The sequence below is a fragment of the Tachypleus tridentatus genome, chromosome 9 (assembly GCF_004210375.1).
Source record: "Tachypleus tridentatus isolate NWPU-2018 chromosome 9, ASM421037v1, whole genome shotgun sequence".
In the NCBI taxonomy this organism is placed as follows: Eukaryota; Metazoa; Arthropoda; class Merostomata; order Xiphosura; family Limulidae; genus Tachypleus; species Tachypleus tridentatus.
In genome coordinates, this window is record NC_134833.1 from 80,808,927 (window position 1) to 80,832,276 (window position 23,350).

Here is a 23,350-nt window from a genome sequence, read left to right on the forward strand (position 1 = left end):
AATAAAAGTATGTGGATATCCAAAATGCGGGAAATATGTGTGTGTATATATATATATATATATGTATAAGTAAATATCCAACGTACAGTATAGTATAATATTATATATTTTTGTGTATGTATGAACACCTATAAACAGTATTGCATTACACAGGTATGTGAATAGGTACTTGCATGAATTTCAAATCCTATAAAATACTACCTTTGTGTCTTTAACAATAAAAGAAGTGTAACCACCTGTGGTTGTACTATGTGCTGAATTTTTATTATTATTATGAACGTTTCAGTTACTTCGTCTCCTTACATCTGAGGATCAGCTGTCTCTCTGTCGTTTTATTTCATCACTAAAAAATTTCAACAAACGTATAGTACGTTTCATATATTATCAGCAGCTGATCTCAAAGGAATATTTCATGTTTCTTCGTGAACTATACTAACATTAAAGCTGTTTGTTTCAAGAATGCTGCTGATTTACTCACGTTTTAAACTCTTCCAGTAAACTGCACATTCTAGTTTCGTTTATAAAATTCACTCAGTTGGTTTCCAGTAGATATTATCTGAGGTATTCAGGCAAAGTTTTGATTTTGAAGTAAGCTCCTTTCTTATTAATATGATTTCAATATCTGCATTTTTTTTCTGCAGCGAAGGAAACTGTAGTATTTGAGCTACGTTTCTTCTTGTCGCGATTACTGCTAATACAAAAAGTGTTTAAATTATCTCCAACAGAGTTCGGTGGGATGCCATGGTTTCCAAGGAAACTCTCCGACTTAGACAAGACTTCAAACAGAGTGTTGATGTACGGAACAGAGCTTGATGCTGATCACCCAGTAAGTGTAATTAGTTATACTCTAGTGTGTTTCAGATCACCTACAACAAACGTACGTTTCTACGCGCTTGGATTTAATGAAATAAAACACACTCTTTAACGCAGTTAAGAAACTTAAATGCATATAAATTAAGACTGAGATTTCATTACAACAGGACGTTCTGGAAACATCACTTAAGATACTAGATTATTTTCTTTATTAAATTTTATATTTGTACCGAACGATACATTATTATTTAAAGCAAAGCATTGACTGTTTATATCTAACTGATTTTTGTGATAAATAATGTGAGTTTTTCGGAAAAGCAAAAAAAGTTATTTGTTTTGTTATTATATACAAAAAGAATAAAAAATTGCTACTCGTAAAAATTAAAATATATTTTAACATACATTTCTTTGATATACCAGATATATTACTTTAATAACATTTTATATGTTTGTAGCATATGTTGAATAAGCTATGGAAGTTGACCCATGTTGTTGGTGACGATTCCATAGCCTTGTGATGGTGCTTGGGTGGACATTCACAGCTCTGGCAACATCTGATCGAGATTCGCCTGCTTCCAAGCGACCAATGGCGTTGTTGCATTGTGCTTCAGTCAGTCTTGGCGCAACTGTATTGCGTGTTGGTGGATTAACACTGAGCTATGGAAACCGAGAACCCGTCACTTTTATAGGGATTTTGCACATGTTGCACTTGCAGAACATGCAGATCTCTCAAACAAATGTATTGGACACGCATGCGTTTTGGCGAAAAATCTGATGCTTTCCTCCATCTTCAAGGTGCACAACTTTTATTGTCATTTTGGTCTGACAATCAGTGCCTTAACACGTGTAACATCGCATACTCTGAGCTTGTAACGTTATTACATATATTTTTCTTTAAAATAACAAAAATATCCCTTTTGCGTTTCTTTTTTTGAAGAGTATATAATACACATTGTCATGTTCTTGAGTCTTTGGCTTGGCAACCTGTTTCTATAAATACGGTACATCATTTATCCTCTTTATTATTGTTTTACCGATGTTGGCAATACATTAGGGATGTATATTTTATCTCCTTGTGTTGTAGAATACGCAGTTCTCACTTTGATATCATAATGCTTCTTTATCTTGTTACTGGCTGACGTAAGCTATATCCTTGAATGTAAGTGTGTCTGGATTAATCTTCACCCTCAGATCGACCACTGAAGTCTTCTTCATCCTCAGAACGATCATATAAAGAGCATTTAGCATTTAAATATGTACGATAGAAATAAATTTAGCTGTTTCGTAAGTTGACAAATGACAAATCTAAGTAAAATACAATTCCTCTCATGGGTACGTTATATTTACGTATCTTGGACAAACTACCAAACTGTGGGGAGACTGAATGGTGCACTGATAATCTTATATACAGCTCTTTATTTAGCCTTTTTTTCTATACGTGTAACGTGATAAAATATCTAACAATAGATTCGACTCATTCAATTAGAAACTCACGAGAATTCGTTAAACACAGTTCTGGTCAAGTAATATCCAAAGACGATATAATGACTAGCCTCGATTAAGTTTCACTTGTCACCAAGACACCTGCTAAAGACACCATGGACATTATACACAAACAATTTATTCACAACATCTCACTTTCAACAAGAACGTCCACCAGCATCCCAAAAATCATAGTCTTGTTGGACATCCGTCTCGATGCAAACTATTTCCATTGGAACAACAGATTTTACAATATGTTATATGGCACTCTAATGGGCTCACCTTTATTACCTATGGTAGCAGAAATATTCATGCAACATTTTGAACACACCCTTTTAACACCATATCTTCATCATCCTTGCATATGGGTGAGATATGATAAGGTTACCTTTATTTCTAGATGTTCTGGTTCACAAAGATTCGTTTAATTTGTTTTGAATTTCGAGCAAAACTACACGAGAGCTATCTGCGCTAGCCGTCCCTAATTTAGCAGTGTAAGACAAGAGGAAAGGCAATTAGTCATCATCACTCACCACCAACTCTTGAGCTACTTTTTTACCAACGAATAGTGGGATTGACCGTCATATTATAACGCCTCCACAGCTGAAAGAGCAAGCATGTTTGGTGCAACCTGGATTCGATCCCGCGGCGGTTCACAAAGACATAAGTTTGGAGAAGTTGACCACTATCATTTATCAGAAGAAGACTCAAACAAATAAATATCTGAATTTTCGTTCATACCATATAACAGCTGTCAAAACTGTAATGATTAAAACATTAAACTCTAGAGCTACAAGTACATGTTCCTCGTACTACCTAGATGTGGAACTTAAACATCTAGGTTCAACATGCACTATATGGTTCATCTGTCTCAACTACTAATGAACCAGAAGCTTAAAATCACAAAGAAACGAAAAACGGCATTTCTTCCTTATATATCGAAAACTCGAGTTGATTTCTTCCATCCCTCACTGTTCTATTAAATTCACTTATTTCCATAAGCCTAAGGCCATGTGCACTTATTGGCCATCTTTACTGGTCAGTTATCAAAACTCAATCAATCACAGCCTAGATTTTATATGTAGAAATTTCAATATATCTCACACAGAGAGTGAAGCAGAAGCTTTCTTGCCAGATGCCAAATAGTTAAAATAAGAGGGAGCTGCAAAATATTAGACCAAATAAGATTGCTATGAAAATCTATAGAGTTTTTAAAGAATTCCGTAATACAGTACTCTTTGTAAATGTTGTATAAAGAAAGTCTCAAAATTGTTCTGAACGCACGATTTTGCTTATATTTTTTTAAAAATTTCCCTGGGGTTCACATATGAATGTCTCGCGTCTACCTCTCAACACAGGATCTCACTCTTAAATCAATTACTTGAGAGCTATGAAGGAACATAATTTATAATAGTATATACTTAACGTGTCTGGCACCGTCTCCTGTACTGTTACTGTTTCCAATATCTAACAAAATGACTTATGTTTACATAGTTGGCATATTGTTTGGCTTTCGACAATGTTTCCCGAGAAAATGTACAGCAGGCCTCTCAGATTAATCCTTCTGTATTATTAAGGTATTCTGTAAACTTGTTAAGCATCTCTTAGTATTGCGTGTTGTTGATGAACTGATCACGCACCCACGAATTATCGTGTTTCTTATTGTTTTTGAAACTCGTGGCTAAGCCAATTAAGCAAGGAACTTCACGTTCTTACCAAACTCTTGCATTTCTTGCCTGTTAACTCTATTGCTGAACATAATTCATGAAAGTTTTCTCTGATGGTGGCCACTGATATACTGTTATATGAATCAGAAATGTTTGTCGTTTCAGTTAATTTAAACACATAACAGGAAACGTTGCATATTTATCAACAAAGTAAGTAACTAGCTCATATAACTAGAAATGGAGCCATTTAACTCATCATGTTACATTATAGTGACTTTTACGACAAAACGGGTAGACAAAATATCAGAATGTAACCTGCCTAGCAATCAGGTGAATATTCAGCAGTATCACTTAGTTACATTATGTTTATTTCTCTTGTCAATAGACTCTTGTTCCTGAATGATAATAGCAGTACTGGTTGATCGACTGACGTTGTGCCTTTGAGGTCCATATGATGTCACATCTAATTGGCGTTTTATTAGCAACAAGTTGTTGCCATTCTTATGAAGGAACACGACATAACTGACAGTGTCTAAGAACCATTTATGACTTTAGTTTTCTGAGGCGATGGTTTAACTACGATCGTCGTTCTTGGAAGCATATAGAATTCAGGAAGTGTAGCAGAAATAGGCTTACAGCTCATTATGGAGCTAGCTCTCACAACCACATCAGCCGAATTCCTGTTTGTCTCATGCGGAGAAAGACGTAATGTCTAGAGTGGGAAAAGTCCTCTCTGGATGTTAATATTGTTAGAAGCAACACCAATCCAAGCTATTAACGTTATTGTGTCATTTTGTAGGTGATGCTGTGAATCTCTATAAATGTGTTGTGGAAGAATATGTCTTTCAAGAAACACAGAATCAAAACTTGTAAATTAACGTCTCAAAATGCACATCATCCTTTAAATGCCATACTCGACAAATTACCATCCACAATCTTTCCCTATATCTTCTATGTTAAAGCACAACTTTGAAGAATATTACCATCAACGGACGTGTTATACAATGTGACTTATTTGTTACTCTTTATCATTTATAACATGTTTAAAAGAACCTACATTTGGTGAAACTATCGTTTCGTTCCATTGTATTGTTTTACTGTTGTTTGATTCAGTGGATTATTGTAAGCCTTTAATGATACCTGTCTTCTATCTTAGGCTTATTATTATTTTCTCTTACAGAACAATGTGATTATTCAACTGAAATGCCGAAAATATAACATATGTCGGTCAAAGTTATAATAAATAGTTAAAAAGAATAAACAAGAATATTTAAATAACAAAATATTACAGCATTACAAGAAGTAACAATTTACAAATGAATACAATGCAAACAATAGTTATAAGAAGATAAATATTGTATACATCAGTGAACTAAAAATCGTTAGTTTATCTTTATATAGTTAAAAACAAACAGTAAGTTTTAAGTATGGACACAAGGAAGTCAAAATCTCTCCAAACATTCTGAAACTGTAAAACATTATATTCTCTACATTAGTTTTGTTTGCAGACAGTTTATTTTATGACCAATGTTTAGTTCTTCAACATTTAACTTCAAAGTATTTTTTTACTAATTTTAACTGTTTAACAAGATATTCTTAAAGAAAAAAGAATTAAGAGGTTTAAAAGTCATAAAGTTATGAAACAAAATAATTAGATTCATTAGTAAAGTGTATCAGTTGTTTATGTAAGTATCAACAATTTAAAGTAAGGTTTCCAATTCTTTTTCTACAGGGTTTCAAAGACAACAGTTACAGAAAAAGACGCAAATATTTCACCGATATTGCAATGTCCTACAAATAGTAAGTAAGAATTAGGAACATAGTAGATAAATAAGAAATAATTTTCTTTTAAATTAAGCTTTATTGTTTATAAATATTGGGTAATAAAGAACACTGGCTGTCATCGTATGATGTTATAACACAATTTAGTACTAGCTTCTTATGTCATTAATATAAATTAATGGTTGAACCAACTGTTGTCCGTTTGACACATACATCCACATATACATATCGGGAGATATGACTCAAAGAAAATCTGCTCTAGCAGTCTGAATCTTCCACTCTTTTACAGCAGTTAGTACGGAGCAGTTGATAAAAAGTAAATTACTTTTTTCTTTATTTTCAGTAGAATGTCATTAAAATTAGCAACTAATTACTTTTTGTTACTCTACTGTTTCATCAAAACTGTAACAACTACATCATTAAGTAAAACACAGAATCCCTTAGAAAGCATACTGGAATAATTATGAAGACTCTCTCGTGAGAAACGGCAAGGATAATATACTGGTTGTTGTTGATTTGAATTAAGCACAAAGCTGCACAATGGGCTATCTATGTTCTGCCCACCACGGGTATCGAAACCCGGTTTTTAGCGTTGTAAGTCCGCAGACATACCGCTGAGCCACTGGGAGGGGCTAATATACTGGTCGTAGATTTTTGAAAATATGTTACCTGTCATTCTATGTGTATAAGTGTTGCCATAAGGTTCTCCAGTGTGGTTGTTCTGAAAGTTAATAAAAACATCATTAGATTTTCATCTTGTTATCTTATTTTTATTAGTACAAGTTTAGACGTTTTGTGTATTTGTTATTATTAGTTATCATTATACAGTAGATAAAGTATGATATTGTTGTTAGACCAATAAAATAATTCAAGACTTTGAAAAACCAGCGGTGGTTTTTAGTTCAGTTCATCTGAACGTCCATGAAGTGAACGTGTTTCAAATTTACTGACAAGCTTACACATTAAGCTTAAATGGCCTATAAAGACTTTAACGATAAATTCTTCCAAAATATTTTAAGATGCAAGAAAGTTGTATCTGTTATTCACCCATTATTCTTGCTACAAAGTAATGTACGTTTTATGGGTTTTTAAACTCTAATATAAGTTTTCGATTCAGCAAACTCTATTATTTGTCATTTCATAACAATTTTCTCTGTATTACAATAACTGATACTGAAGCGACTGATAACAGAAGAAATAAAACTCGTGTTATTAACACTGGAAGAAGATACTAGATGAAACTCCATTAAACTTTACTCCATTAATAATACCTAAATTTGTTCTTAATACTTGTTATCTTAATATTCTCAGTATCTAAACTCGGTAATATTTTCTCTTCTGGTTATGATTATTGATAATTAAACTGTTTATTAGCATGTAATCCAGTTACTAATAACTAATCTGGTTACTAACATCTAACACAGTTACTAATACTCAGTTTAATTACTAGTATATAATCTTGTTACTAACAACTAATCTGGTTACTAATTACAAATATCTGATCTAGTTACTAACAATTAATCTGCTTAATAACACATAATCTGGTTACTAACACCTAACATAGTAACTAATACTCAATTTAATTAATAATATCTTATCTTGTTACTAATAACTAATCTGGTTAATAACACATATTCTTGTTATTAGCGAGTAATCATGCATAAACCTTATGGCTCTAACTCTCAGATTGTGAGGACTAATAACAAGGTGTTAAGGCAATTTTATCCCATACGAGTAGTATCCATAAGAATAATCCTTTATCATAATAGTATCTGTGTGTTTAAAAACTTCGTGCCAAGATACACAAAGGGATATATGCACATAATCCTTCCTAATTTCGAGCTTTTAGACTAGAAGAAAAGCAATTCGTCAATAACACCCAATGACACGTAAGAAGGAAAGCAGTTCATCAGTAACACCCAATACCATGTACTGAGCTATTCTTTCCTGATCAAATGTTTGGATTTAAAATTCACAGAGCACCGATATCTCCAAAGTGCGACGAATTGTTTTTGTAATAATGTACCGCAAATCATGAACCCTCGAACTCACTATCTAAGCCTACTAAGTACTAGGCCACGCCTTTTCTCATATTACTAATACTCAAATAACTAGGGACCTTTATCAAAATAAAAAGAAATTTGTCTTACAACGGCATTATATACGCTGGGCAACCTGATAACAAGAGATGCATTTCACATAGCTAACTTTCAGACACGTAAAGTAGTCAGTCTGTTCCAGAAACTAATCAACAAAAGGAGGACATAAACATCACCATAACTATTGTATAAAACCAACTTTCGGTTTCTTAAAAACTGGAAATTCCAAAACTGATTACGAAACTATGGTAATGAATAAAAGGAAATCTAACCTAACTACTGACATTCAAGAAGTGTGTTTTAAACATTTTCCCTTTTTTGCCAGTGGACAATCAATCCCAAGAGTCGAATACACTCAAGAAGAAACCGACACTTGGTAAGAAGAAAAGGAATATAATACAGTTTTTATTATCTGGTTTACCTTAAACTGTAATTCAATGTTAAAAGGAAGATGTTTATATTAATGGTCATTTTATTTCGAAGTATGGTATTTAAAAAACTTCTGTAACAGAATCTACTAACTATTAATATTATATGTAGCTACGTTAAAGCCCTTAACTGTTAACAGTATATATAGCTACATTAAAGTCCTTAACTATTAACAATATATGCAGCTGCATTAAAACCCTTAGCTATTAACAGTATATGTAGTTACATTAAAACAATTGACTATTAACATTGTATGTAGTTATATTAAAATCCTTTACTATTAACGACTAGCTATAGTACCTGTTCCCTGGACGGAGGTTATGTAAATTCATAAGTAATGAAAGGCTATTTTGGGATATGAAAAGCTTCTTCCTTATATGTAATTAAAAAAAATCGCAAAAACGCTCATAGAAACTGTAAAACACAAAATGAGAAACCGCAAATGTGCATGTATTTCCCGACGGACTCTATGAACCTCCATACCAATCATGAAGATCCATCCACATTGTCAGAAGTAATAAGATGGACATACAACAGACAGTACTATTGTTTTTATGAAGATATATGTAGCTACATTATTTTTAAGGTATATTTAGAAGCTTTAAGGTTAATTTAATTTGTAGTTCAAAGACTTCATCATTTGAGTATTACTTCTTAGTTTTATACATTTATTACTAAGGATAACATCAAATGATTACAGTTTAGATTTCAATGCACGTTTTTGTTACGTTCATTGTAATCGCTGATGTGTGATGCAGGTGAATAGAATATAACAAACTACTCTTAGGCCTAATGACTAAATTAATTTTAGTTAGTTTCTGTGGAGCGACAATCAACGGATTCTGTGAAAAATTTGTATCTTGGCTTTAAAATCTGAAAATTAAAGCATTACGTTTCGCTTTTATGCAATTTCACACACAGATGTTTATCTTGATTTTTCTAGGGGGAGAGTTTTCAAACACCTGAAGGCACTGTACCCAACCCATGCTTGTAGAGAGTTTCTGGAAAACTTCAACCTTCTTATTAAATATTGTGGATATAGGTAAGTAACTACTATAAATATTACCACAAACAACCTGTTGTTCATTAGAAATAACAGTTCTATCATTCATATAATAGATCTCTATCACTACTTCAGTGCACACTTGGATGTGTGAACTTAAGTTTAAAATGCTTTAAAATTAAAAATATGAATTTAATAGCTACTAGTAGTTTTGATAGAAATTTACTAGTTTCTGACTGCCTTATCTTCTTTTTATGTTTATTTCTTTTTCAGTTGTTTGTCTATCAGGGTTGGTGGCTCAGTAGCTTGAGATTAGGAATTATAGTTTCTTACAATGGACACTGTTGTGTAAGCTGAGATTCGAGTGAAAAATCAAGTCATTGAGTTCAACAAATTTTACCACGTTATTCTACTTTTACAGTATTTAATAGTAAAATCGTGAACGTCACTGTTAATCAGCTTTCAGAAGTCTTGCAATAGTTGTCTCCCGCTGGAATAGCGGTAAGTTTTCGGATTTACAACGCTAAAATCACGGGATCGATTCTCCTCGGAGGACACAGCAGATAGCTCAATGTGTCTTTGATATAAGGAAAACACACCCACATTTATAATAGTTACAAAATTATCACGTAAAACAACTTATCATCGCTTGATTGTTTGTTATGAATTTCGCGCAAAGTTACACAAGGGCTATCTGTGTTAGCCGTCCTAATTTAGCAGTGTAAGACTAGATGAAGGCAGCTAGTCGTCACCACCCACCACTAATTCTTGGGCTACTCTTTTACCAACGAATAGTGGGATTGACCACACATTATAACGCCCCCACGGCGGAAAGGGCGAGCATATTTGGTGTGATGGGAATTCAAACCCGCGACCCTCAGATTACGAGTCGAACGCCTTAACCCACCTGGACATGCCGGGCCTCATCACTTGATAGTTTTTAGATCTTTTAATAATTGTTCCCCAGTGGTACAAAAGTATGCTTGCAGACTTCCGATACTAGCATCTAGATTTTGGTACTCATGGCGGGCAAGGTATATATAGCCCACCGTGTTACTTTATGCTTTATTACAACCCTCTTGGTAATTTTTAAACTACACATCTTGAAAAATGTAAGCGTATTTTAATAAATTATTACTTTCAACGTTTTAATGAAATGTGTAATTTATACTACGGTTTTTTATAAAGTTATGGAAAGTTAGTTAAAACTAATATTTCTACTTCCAGAGAGGATAATATTCCCCAGTTGGAGGATGTTAGCTGCTTCTTGAAACGTATGTCGTAAAACAAAGCTATTTTATTTTAATTACCTAGTTTAAGTACGAAATAAAAAAAGAAGTTTATTCACATTACAATAATAACAACGTGTTAACATTCGAACTTAATTCAACAGAAAAATATAATTTTATCTTAATATAACGTAAAAAAATATGAAACAATGAATCTAAAATATGTTGGTTGTAGTACTCATCTTAGAGTGTGTGGGTTTCATCTCTAACACTAACTTTAGAACCTCTGATCTATTCCTGTAACTCTAACTTAAGATCCTGTGAACCGTTTCTGTAACACTAGCGTTAAAACTTGTAAACTGTATCTGTAACATTAATATAATAACCTGTAAACCTTTCCTATAACACAAATCTTAGAATCTGTAAACTACATCTGAATGACTAATGTAAGAACTTGTTAACTGTTTCAGTAACACTAATCTAAGAACCCATGAATTATACCTGTAACACAAACCTAAGAATCTGTTAAATACTCCTGTAACACTAATTAATCTATCAGCCCGTGAACTGTCCCAGTAACACTGATCTAAGAGCTAGTGAACTATTCCTATTTCACTAAACTAAAAACCTGTGAACCGTTTCTGTAACGCTAATCTAAGAACATTTGTATTGTTCCTGTAACATAAATCGTGGAACCTGTGAACTATATCTATGACACTAATAGAAGAACCTGCGAACTGTTCCAGTGGCCCAAACCTTAGAAACTATGACGTATTATTTTAACAATAACTAAAAAAACCAAAGAAGTTTTCTTGGAACAATAATTTTATGATCGGGAGTGTATTTTTGCAGGAATAAAACTTTAGAATCTGCATTTTTTTCTACTTTTACTGGTATAATGTAAGCATCGAATAGAATATATACTAGAATTTGCGATTATTTTTCTACAAGGAAGGACAGGATTTCAAGTTCGACCAGTTGCTGGATATTTGTCATCACGTGACTTTCTGGCAGGTCTAGCTTTTCGTGTATTCCATTGCACGCAGTATATACGTCACAGTTCGGATCCTTTTTATACTCCCGAACCGTAAGTATCATCATATTTAAACAACAGAAATAAAGTGTACAGTATAACATGATAGTTCATTTATTCACTGCAATCATAAGAGTTTTAAAATCAGATCTTAAAACAATTTCTGTCAATTTTATCTTGGAAATTGCAAACAAGCATATTAGTTTTATTTATGAAAATAATTTAACCTGACTCATGACGATGAGAAACATACTTGAAGTAAATATGCATTCTAAAGATAGCTGGTATGGATATTAAAGTTTTAATAATCATACCAACCACCTTTACAATTCAATAAAGCGAACTCTCTTGTTGAAATTAAGCGATTTTTGAAAGTATTTTGTTTTTAACAAATCACAGGCAGATGTTTCTAAAGTTTTTCGATATAATCATATAAAAGCTTATATTAATACTTATGCAAGGATTTATATATAAATAAATCTAGTAAATTTATATAATTTTATTAAGATTTATACAATAAATTTCTTTCCTTCTTGTAAGTGATTGCTGCCACGAACTTCTGGGTCACGTGCCCCTTCTGGCAGACGACAGTTTCTCTCAGTTTTCTCAAGAGATTGGTTTAGCATCACTAGGAGCCTCCGACGATGAAGTGGATAAATTGGCAACAGTAAGACGTTTTTAATGTTTTTGAAAATTAATTATGTGTTTAAATCATTAATAAAGACTGTAATACTGTGGCAATTTACTCATAATTTGGTACAACAAATAAAATCGTGTGGAAATGCGTTCTACTTGTTTCAGGTTGGTTGGTTGGCTGTTTGGTGTTTATTGGTGCAAAACAACTAGGCTGCATGAATCAAACAAAGTGAAATTATTAAAACATGTGAAAGGGAATCACATTAAAACAAAACAGTGATAAAATTTCCAATAAACATTAATTAGTGTCAAAAAGGCCAATGACTTTTAAAAATTTTAAAAACGTTAGTGAGGCGGACAGTGCCATAATCGCCAATGACACTGTCCAACGTCAGGGGGTAAGTCCATGGTAAAAACTTGTCTAAAATAGGGTCGTTGTTACGACTCTGAACGACAGCACGACAGTAAAATGTGGGTTATTGTGACTTAAGTGCATCAGTTCCAGTTAAAAGAAAACTATGAGTTAAAAAGCTTGTTATCGCATTGCTCATTCCAAGTCAACTGCTAACTGGTGCGACGCCAAGCCTTGAATACAGAACTGCACTCCATTTATGGGACAGGCACAGCAGTGATAACACTAGACCAGACAGACTTAGGTGCAGTGTCAGTGAGCTCGTTCCCGCGAATACCAACGTGACCCGATATCCAGAAAAACTGGTTAGAATTAGATGATAAAGACAGATGGGCCAGTCGATTTTGAATATCAACGAGAACAGAGTGAGAACTAACATGAAGCGAATCCAGGGCCACTAGAGAGCTAAGTGAGTAGATATAAATAGTACAGTTGGTGTAGCTTCTACGTGATCCAGGGTAAGAGAAATGGCATACAATTCGGCATTGAACGCAGAAACTGTAGTGGAGATCCTTTTTTGCAACTACTGAACTTAAAAAAACCATGGCTGAGCCCACAGAGTCATCTCATTTCGAACCATCCTTATATATGGGAATGTAAGGATATTTTGAAATATGTTCGGCAAATAAAAGATAGTATATCTAGTCGGGAGTATCCACCTTCCTCAAATAACTCAAAGAAAGATCACAGGTGGGGATGGTAATAAGCCATTGTGGGATGGGCTGACCAGTGGAGACGGCAACGTCATTCAAGGACAAACCATATTCACCCAGCTACATCTGGATTCGAAGGCCAAAGGGAAGAATGACAAAGACAAACCATCTATTCTGAAAAAAACATAGCCCATTGAGAAAGAAAGGCACAACCCCAGGTTGAATGCTATGGTAAGGATTGAAGTTTTGAAACATAGAGTAAAGAAAATTGTAAGAAGCAGAGGTAAAGAGGAGGTTCATGAGACTTGGTGAACAAACTTTGGACTTAAGAAGTGCAAATAGCTACTTTGAAGAACTGAAGCCCCATATGGTGAATGGCATCCAACATTTTCAAGGCCGAGGTTCTGGCAAAACCATAGTCAAGTTTGGAGCAAATGAGGGCATGATAGATCTTTAGCATAGAACACTGATCTGCTCCCTAAGAGGTGAAAGAGAAGACGTAAAAGATATTCAGTGCCTTTCTACATTTGACATGTATCTACTTGATGAAGGCCAGTTTATGGTCAAAGATAAGTCCCAAGAACTCTGCTTTATGGACCATGGGAAGAACAAAATCACTGAGAACAGAGTTCGCACTCAGAGTGAATACCTCACTGGCAGCAAAAGCGCATGAAAATAGTTTTATAGAAATAAAAGGTGAAACCGTTAGTTATGACTCAATTCAGTAAATGATTGAGGACAATTTAAAGCTGCTGCTCAGTAAACCTCATGATCAACGATTGATACAACATATGGAAGTCATCAACATAGAGTAGAAGGAAGTTTTATAATGATGGCATTAATATTCATACTGAAAAATGTGACACTTAAGACACAGCTCTGAGGGACTCCAAGTTCCCGTGCTAAATAACGGGAAAGCATTGAGCTCACATGAGCTTGGAATCGTCTGTCCTTTAAAAAATTCTGTATAAAAGTGGATAAATGACAACACAACCCACATGAGTGCAGGTCTTGCAAAATTCAATACCTACACGTAGTACCATACAAACTTTCTCAAGGTCAAAGAATACTGACACAAGATGTTGTTGCTTGAGAAACGTTTCTCTGATCAACGTTTCAAGTCGAATCAAGTAGTCTATGGTGGAGCACTGTCGTCGGAACCTATATTGGGTGGGCGAGAGATCAAACAATATGGGCATTAACCATTCCCTTTATGATCTTACAGAGACAGCTGTTAAAGCAACTTGACGATAGTTTAATAGAATCTTGGGATCATTCCTAGGCGTAGAGAAAGGGAGAACAACAGCCCGATGCCTAGCACGAGGAAAAGCATTCTTTTGCCAGATATAATTAAAAACAACCAAAATAATAGAAAGATATGCAGGAGAGAGATGACGCAACATCTCGTAGTGAATATCATCAGGTCTGATCAATGTGCTGCCTGATCAATGAAGAGCAAGCTTGAGTACCACCAGTGTAAAGGGGCATTTATAACCAATCAGCTCAAAAGGAAAGAGGTGATCGCTCTACCCGAGACTTAAAGGCTAAGAAGGTGGTGGATGGAGCAAAAATGCTAGGTGCACTAGAAAAGTTTTGTCGAGAGTATCAGCAATGCTTTGGGCATCAGCAGCTTCACAATTATTGCAGAACAAGATTGAAAGGGGGAGGGATGTACACTGTCCATTGAGCTTCTGAATCTTGTCCCATATGATTTTGAAACTGGTGGTAGAAGAGATGCTAGTTGTGAACGTAATCCAAAGATCCTTCTGGCTTTGATATCTTACATGCCAAGCATGTGCATGGCCCACTGAAAGGGGATGCAGTTTGAACTTGTGGGATACCTAGATATCCCAACCTCGTTTTGAGCGTATTGCCATTTAGTTGAATACCATGGGAAACGTGTAGAGGTTTTAAAAATAAATTGAGCAACTGCCTGGAAAATATAGTTAGTCACTGCTGCCACATAATCATCTATCTATGGCTTACAGACGATGGCAGAATCATTTTCTAAAAGAACAATGAAAGTGAGCCATTTGGCCTGGTCTAGCGTCCAACGAGCCATGTGGGACAGGTGGCATTGACTATGGTCAATCTTCCTCAAAATGATATCAAAATGATCGTTGCCATGTGGATCACTGTCAACCCTCCACGAGAAGTGAGAAAAAAGTGAAGGGAAGCAGGTAGAGGGATCAATTGTAATAAAAGACTGACTAGGTGCATGAAAGTAAATATAAGAACCAGTATTTAAAAGAGAAAGGTTGTGATCTGAAAGGATACGCTATATGAAGCAACCCCTCCCAATAATATCAGTACCTCCACAGAGGGGATTATGTCTATTAAAGTTCTACAGGGTTAAGAAGATAAATGGCAACTGTTCACTGAGAGCATCAAGGTTTGATTGATCATAGATCTCTCTAGGAGACAGGTAGAGAAAACAAACAGTGACAGTATAACCCAAGAAAACACAGATGGCTATGACCTCCAACGGTGTATCGAATGGCAAGATCAGGTGAGCACGTGCTGGTTGACAGCAGTGCCACACCTTCATACACTTGTCCATCACATATCTTGACATTGTGGTACAAAGAAAACTGCCAAAAAGTATTGTATCAGCAGGTTTAATAAACGTTTCGTGTGAGAAAGGATATACATGATGATAGTAATGAATCAGTGTCTTGATGTCATCCAAATATGATTGGAAACTTCGACAGTTCCACTGTACTAAAGTGGCAATTTTTCACTTAGGTGGAGGAGAATTGCACAAAGATCCCCTTTGCTTTTGACCACGTAATTTTGCTTTATTAAAGGGCGGTTTATTGACCTCCATGGATTCTACTCTAGGTCGAGTAGGGAGGTTTCTGTCAGTGGACATAGATTCCAGCAACTGAGGGCGTGAGCGAATTATAATTCTGCATATTATATCCAAAGAAGTAGATAGACCCAAGCAGATACCAGAAGCCAGAGTCAAAGAAAGTAGATCTGGGGAGCCACTGGAAGGAATGGTGGGAATAGAGATAGGCACAGATGTTGTCTGATCAACTCTCTTAACCATGGAGGGCAAAAACTATTCAAGTGGCTTGAGAACAACTCTGTCAGATGCATGGAGAGATGTGCCTGCACTTCCACTGTAGCAATGGATTGTAGTGCAGTAGTATATGTGTGAGGTGGAGTAAAAGACAATAACTTCTGAGCCTCTGGATAGGAGATATTATTCACAGTCTTTAAACGTTACACCTCTTTCTCCTCCACCCACTTAGGGTAAGAACAAAAGTAAGAGTGGTGACCGTTACATTTGACATAGTGAGATTCCAATTCGCACTCATAGATATCGTTGTCTTTGCTATCACAACGAGCACACGTCAAAAAACCATGAGAGGACGTTTCCGAATGACCGAACCACTAACACTAGAAACGTTGGAAAGAATTCGGAATATATAGCCATACTTTTCAATTTAAGTATCATGCCTTATTAGTGGTGGGTAGACAGGACGATTTAAGTGCTAAAATAAGTACATTTGTGGGCAGTATTTTTCCTTCTTTACAAGTGGAGATACAGCGCATTACAGAAACACCTTGGCTAGAGAAACCAGCAAGAATTTCCAACTTGGGAATGTTCTTTAACTCCCTCTGAACAGTAACTCCTTTTGAGGAATTCAAAGTTGCATGGGGAATAACCTCGATGGGTATATTCCCATTGGTCTGAGAATTCAGTGGGAATTTGGTGTGTTGTGGTGTTGATGCTTCCACTACAGTTTCTTTTCCTTAGTGACTTGAGGGAACAGCAAATCCTTGTAATTCCTTTTCAATGAAAAGGGAGACATATGCTCTAAGGATTTCTCAAATAATGGATATAGAATAAAAATCGAGATGTTGAGTCCAACTGTGATGATGATTACACTGGTTTACAAAAAAATATTTTTTGTCTGAGGCAAGAATGTGAATAGGTGTTTTTTACTAATTTGGGTGTGCTGAATTCAAATTTATAAACAGTTTTGCTCTATCACCTCTAGTTTTCTGGCTTTTAAATAGTCTCATTTTAGTATATACAGAGTATATACGTGCTTATTTCAACAGTTGCAGCAGCTTATTACAGATAAAACAGGATAGATAAAGAACATTGACGGAATAAATATACTTGGATGACACTACAGACTGACTTAAATGCTTCCCATGCTCTCAGTTCCTTTAAGGTAAGAAGCTCCTCAAAATCAGTATCCTTCAGCACTTCTCGGATTTGAGGTCCGACAAAGATGCCCTCTTTGAGCTTAGCAGCACTGAGACCTGGGAACACAGTAGACAAGTGTTGGAAGGCAGCACCATTTTTATTCATGGCCTTCACGAAATTCTTCATCAAACCAAGCTTGATGTGAAGAGGAGGAAGAAGCACCTTCTTCATGTCAACCAGAGGATTCTCCTTGACGCTGTGTTCGCCAGGAACGAAAGTGCTTCTAGACCCCCAGTCTTTCTGCTTGTAATGCTGGGATACAGCTCGACTATCCCAGAGACAGAGAAAGCAACAGTACTTTGTGAAGCCCGCTTGCATACCCATAAGAAGACCAATGATCTTGAGGTCCCCACACAGACTCCACTGGTACTGGTTGTACTTAACAGCTTCTAAAAGAAGCTCCATATTGTCATAGGACTCCTTTAGATGGACAGAGTGTGCAGTGGGAATGCTGGGATATTTATTCCCGTTGTGCAGAAGCACAGTCTTGAGACTTCGCTTGGAAGAGTCTATGAAAAGACGCCAGTCTGAAGGATTATGTGGCAAACCAAGGAAAGTGAACAAGCCAGGTACATTTGTGCAGTAGCACAACTTGTTTTCCATGTTGAAAAACGAAGCAAGGTCTTTGTTCCGATTCCTGAAACTGGTGATCCTTACATCTTGCTGGACTAGGTTCCACTGTTTAAGCCGAGAAGCCAAGAGCTCTGACTGCTGTTTTGACAGATACAAATCACGAGCAAGGTCATTCAGGTCTTCTTGCGTGATCCAGTGTGGCTCGTTGCCACTTGTTCCTGAATAAGAAGAGTCAATATCTTCGGAAGAGATTGACTTGGCAGAATCTTCCCTTGGAGGCATTTCTTCATCTGATGAGGAAAGAAGATCCTTATTTACTGGAGGTGTTGGGACAGGAAGATCATCTGAATGGGGAACGGGTCTCATAGCAGATGGAAGGTTGGGATATTTGATCTTTTTTCTAGAAGATCCATTGAAACCAGTTATATTTGTTAGACAAAAATAACAATCATCTGCATGGCTTCGTGGCTCTCTCCAAACCATCGGGACTGCAAAGTTGAAAGCCGCTTTCTTGCCATTAAACCAAGCAGTTAGTCCATTGTCGCAGGGTTTACAACAGATGTGTGGAGCCCAAGATTTGTCCTGATCACCAATTTTACAGTCAAAATAATGAAAGTAGGCAGTTCTGAGGAGGGAAGTGATGGTTCGACGCTGTGCAACTGTCGTGAAGTCCCCACACACGTAGCAGAAAGAATTGGCCTTGTTGAGGCATCTTCGGTGTTTTAACGAGCTTGAAACCATTGGAGAATCTGAAAAAAAAACAAAGTAAAATTAAATCATATGTAAGGCAATAATAATTATGTGCGTCGTTGGAAATTGTAATACAAATATATACCCAAAAGATTGTGTAACACAATTGTCGAGGGACACCAACCTCCTGCGCTGACTGCCAGTGCACTACTGGCTGTTGATTGAGACGTGTTGGCTACGCTTAACTGCCAAAATCCGTCTTGATATATAGCTATATATATATATAATGTAATGCTATCACTTACATTTATTGCATAATAACTAAAAAAGAAGACATAAGTCACACAATATTAGAAATTAACCCTGAATGCATATACGCCTTTATGTACAGTATGTGTACAAAATGTACAGTATGCATATCTAAAAATTTAGAGGTGATGAGTAAAAACGGATTTCAAATCTGAATTCAGCACCCTCAAATTAGGTTAAGACAGCTATTTTTGTGCTTGCCTCAATTTCTTTGTAAACCAGTGTTATTGAACAGAGTCGTCCATGTGTGGTCTTTTCTGATAATATGTGTTTTTCGGTTTCAGTATTATTTTTCATGTATATGGGTATCCATAATAAAGTAAGTACATTTCAGTTCACACTGTTCCCACCCACCATGGAGCCCTACAAGGAGACGCACTACAATGCCAAACAAAAACATTGCAGCAACACCAGGGTTATGTGAGCACTATACCCAAATACTAGCAACAAATACAATGTTCACAACACCCGTTGAGAACGTCCAATACTGGTACTCGGTTTACCCTAGCTCAAGTGGACCGGCTACAGGAATTCAAAGCCAAAGTGATGTGTTAGGGTTTGATCCCTCAACCATCAGGATCTTCTCCTACTATTCAAAGGTCGTCACGCACGGTAAACACGTTGGTGGATGTTCAGATCCCAGAGGAGATGTGTATATGTTTTTCCTTATAGCAGAACCACATCGGGCTATCTGCTGAGCCAACCGAGGGGAATCGAAAAAATCCTTGGACATACCGCTGTAATAGCGGGGGGGGGGGACAGAGGAGGTAAACTGAAAACGTAGAACCTTGTCTACATGGGGACTTATTTCAGATTTTAAATATTAAATATCAAGCTAAATTGAGAATATGAGTTTCAGAAGCCGTAGACGTCATGTCCATGTTTACATCAACAATATATTCTTGTGCTTTGTATTAGCTTTATATATATATTTACCCTAATTAAAACGTTACCAACGATCTATTCATGTTTATTTTGTTAGTGTTACCTTACAACGTGTTGTATCTCTCTGCTGATCTCATGTTGCTTTACTCTTTAGCGTTACATCATCATCGTGGCGTCTCTAATTTAAATTCTGATCTCTTGATGTTTCTCTGTTTACTGTTTTCTCATTATGATGTCAGTAAAGTCCCAGTTGGTCTCTTAATGTTTATCGCGTTCGTGTTATTTTACCACGTCTACGATGTCACTATTCATAGAATTCTTATTATTTTTATCACTAACATTGCTTTCTTGTTAAGATTCTGACTTCTCTAACAATATTTTGTTATTTTTCTTGTTCTATTTTTTTCACCATCAGTGCGATGTAACCAATGTTATTTCTTTATTTAATTTCTTCATCATCAAAAACAGTTCCTTGTTTCCCACTAATTTTATTTTTCTCGTTAGTTGCGTCACTATTGTAGTGTCTTTCATTAACCAAACTCAATTTTATATAAAATAGATTTTAAAGAAACTTCTTTCTACTTTTCGATAGTGTTATTTCTTTACTGTGGAGTTCGGACTTTGCAAACAAAACAACGAGATGCGGGTGTATGGCGCCGGACTTCTGTCTTCGATCGCCGAATTACAGGCCAGTTTTGTATCTTACTGAAAGCCTAGTTTTTCACTAGTCTTAAAAGCATGATTAATAGGCCTAATCAAACGATTTTCTGAACCTAGGTATAAAACTATAAGAACCATTAAATTTGGTCCAGATTCATTCATAAAAAGATTCCTTTTTATTCACTAACTATTGTATATATTTCAGAATTTGTTTAGTCAGAGGACATCAGACTAAGCTTTCTGTGATTTTCTTCTATAGCATGCGTTGTCTCCGAATGCTAAGGTTCTACCGTTTGACCCTGAGAGGACGTGTCAACAAGAACCCATTATTACATCATTTCAAGAAGCTTATTTCTGCACTGGTAGTTTTGAAGAGGCCAAAGAGAAAATGAGGTAGTACCTAATAAAAAGTTACAAATGTAAAAGATATAAGCCAATTTACAGAGTAGTAATCTAGTCGTGCAGGCTAGTGTTGCCTAAAATTTAATACATTTGGGGACAGTGTAACGGCAAACACATTACGCTACAATATATACATACACACACACATGCACTGTAATATTGTGGTCATAAGAAAAGCTTTAAGAAATATCATGTGAAAACTACTCGGTATTTGTGCTAAAATGGTAGACAATCATATGTACTTATTCAGAATTGACAAAATTACAACAAAATGGTCTGAATAAATGAGATTCTTTATTACGTTCTTGTCTTCTTATTACCCATTCCTCACATCTGCAGCCAGTAATGAACATATACGTGCTAAATATCTCATGGTTCGTTGTTTCATGAGTTTAGTAAAGGTAAACAGCTGCAGAGAACAGATATTGAAAAACATCCATCTCCTCATTTGACTGCCATGTTATCAGTTAGCTCAGACCAGCCAAAAATCGCTAACATTAGGAACCATATGTGAAATTTGGATATTTGGTGGATCAGACTTGTAGTGTATAAGAAATACCTTCAGCGTCGGTAAAGAATAAGCGTACGTTCTTGTTTTACAATATGTTGATTTGTACTAAAATTAAAAAACAAACTACGTCTACACATCAGAAAAGTAAAATACACACCATTAAAATGCCACAGTGATCCACTCTTACAGGCTTCTATTGCAAAGTACTAAATACCACTTTTTACTAAGCTGTAAATTTCATAAGTTAAGATTATCCACCTTGTGGTACTACGAAGGTACAAAGTAGAATAACCTGAGGATGTAGCATAGCTCATTCAGCATTCTCAGCAAGATAATTCAGTAAAAATAGATACAGATGTGTTTCATTGTTTGTTGTTAATTATAAAGTTTGGTCAGGTGGTTAAGGCATTCGACTCGTAATCCGTGGGTTCCGGGTTCGAATTCCTGTCGCATTAAACATGCTTGCTCTTTCAGCCGTTGGTAAAAGAGTAGCCTAAGAGTTGGCGGTGGGTAGTGATTACTAGTTGCCTTCCCTCTAGTTTTACACTGCTAAATTAGGGGAGGCCAGCGCAAATAGCCCTCGTGTAGCTTTGGGCGAAATTCAAACCAAACCAAATATAAAGTTACTTATAAACTATTTACTATGCTTACCACAGATATTAAAACCAGATTTTTTTTAGCATTGTAAACCTACAAGTGTGAAAAATAAACTTATTACTGTAAAATCATGTAACATTGGATCAAGCCTACTCATCAACGTTTCATGGAAGTGTTTAAATACAATGCCAATTATGTAGATGAGTGAAAATATATGATACAAGAAATAATTTGTTACGAACTATCTACATGAGACTATCCAATGCTATCGGAAACATTATGTAAAACAAATGAAATTGACGTACCTTGACCAGAAGCGCAGCTTGAGTATGGTATACACTAATAAGTTAAGACCGGAAAACGTGGTCTAAATTTCGCGCAAAACTACATAAGGACTATCTGCGCTCGCTGTTTTAATTTAGCAGTGAAAGAATAAATGTAAGGTAACTTGTCATCAAGGCCCGGCATGGTCAAGCGTGTTAAGGCGTTCGACTCTTTATCTGAGGGTCGCGGGTTCGAATCCTGGTCGCACCAAACATGCTCACCCTTTCAGCCGTGGGAGCGTTATAAGGTAACGTTCAATCCCACTATTCGTTGGTAAAAGAGTAGCCCAAAAGTTGGCGGTGGGTGGTGATGACTAGCTGCCTTCCCTCTAGTCTTACACTGCTAAATTAAAGACTGCTAGCACAGATAGCCCACGTGTAGCTTTGCGCGAAATTTCAAAACAAACAAACTTGTCATCAACACCCATCGTCAATTCTTAGGCTACTCTTTTATCCACGAATAGTGGGATTGGTTGGTAAATTATAACATCCCCCAAATGCGAGTCAAGCGCCCCTAACTACCCGGCTATGTCGGGCCAGGAAAAAAAGGGACGTAAATCTTATTTACATCAAACTTGCAGTGACTTAACTACACTCATTGTGAATGAATAGTATTTGTAGGGTCGGTACAGTGACTTAACTACACTCATTGTGAATGAATAGTATTAGTAGGGTTGGTACAGTGAGCATTAGGAAAGCCACATCCAATACTGCTCGTTTTGTCGTGAATAATTTGAAGTGACGACTTCATCAAGTTTGAAAAGAGTAATATCATTATCTCGAAATTCTCGCATGAAGCCTAGATCTTAAGTATACCAGTGGCGTAAGAAGCGGGGTTGAGGTTTTCCACTTTTCAATCTGTTCCAGCAAAATGCATGAAAATTTCTATTTCTGTTAGTAATACACTAGTGAAAGTAAGTGTAGTGAATGCTGATAT

At 35.9% G+C, this 23,350-nt stretch overlaps 1 protein-coding gene across 1 annotated transcript in view; it reads left to right on the forward strand.

The window, feature by feature from the left end:
• LOC143225598 (tryptophan 5-hydroxylase 1-like) overlaps positions 1–23,350 on the forward strand; it is a 43,318-nt gene that overhangs the window by 16,442 nt on the left and 3,526 nt on the right. The window contains exons 4-12 of the mRNA XM_076455325.1: positions 726–826; positions 5,695–5,762; positions 8,169–8,219; positions 9,216–9,314; positions 10,503–10,549; positions 11,456–11,591; positions 12,078–12,204; positions 20,513–20,608; positions 20,840–20,973. Of these exons, the coding sequence (XP_076311440.1) occupies positions 726–826; positions 5,695–5,762; positions 8,169–8,219; positions 9,216–9,314; positions 10,503–10,549; positions 11,456–11,591; positions 12,078–12,204; positions 20,513–20,608; positions 20,840–20,973 (859 nt within the window). The remainder of the gene's footprint in view (positions 1–725; positions 827–5,694; positions 5,763–8,168; positions 8,220–9,215; positions 9,315–10,502; positions 10,550–11,455; positions 11,592–12,077; positions 12,205–20,512; positions 20,609–20,839; positions 20,974–23,350) is intronic.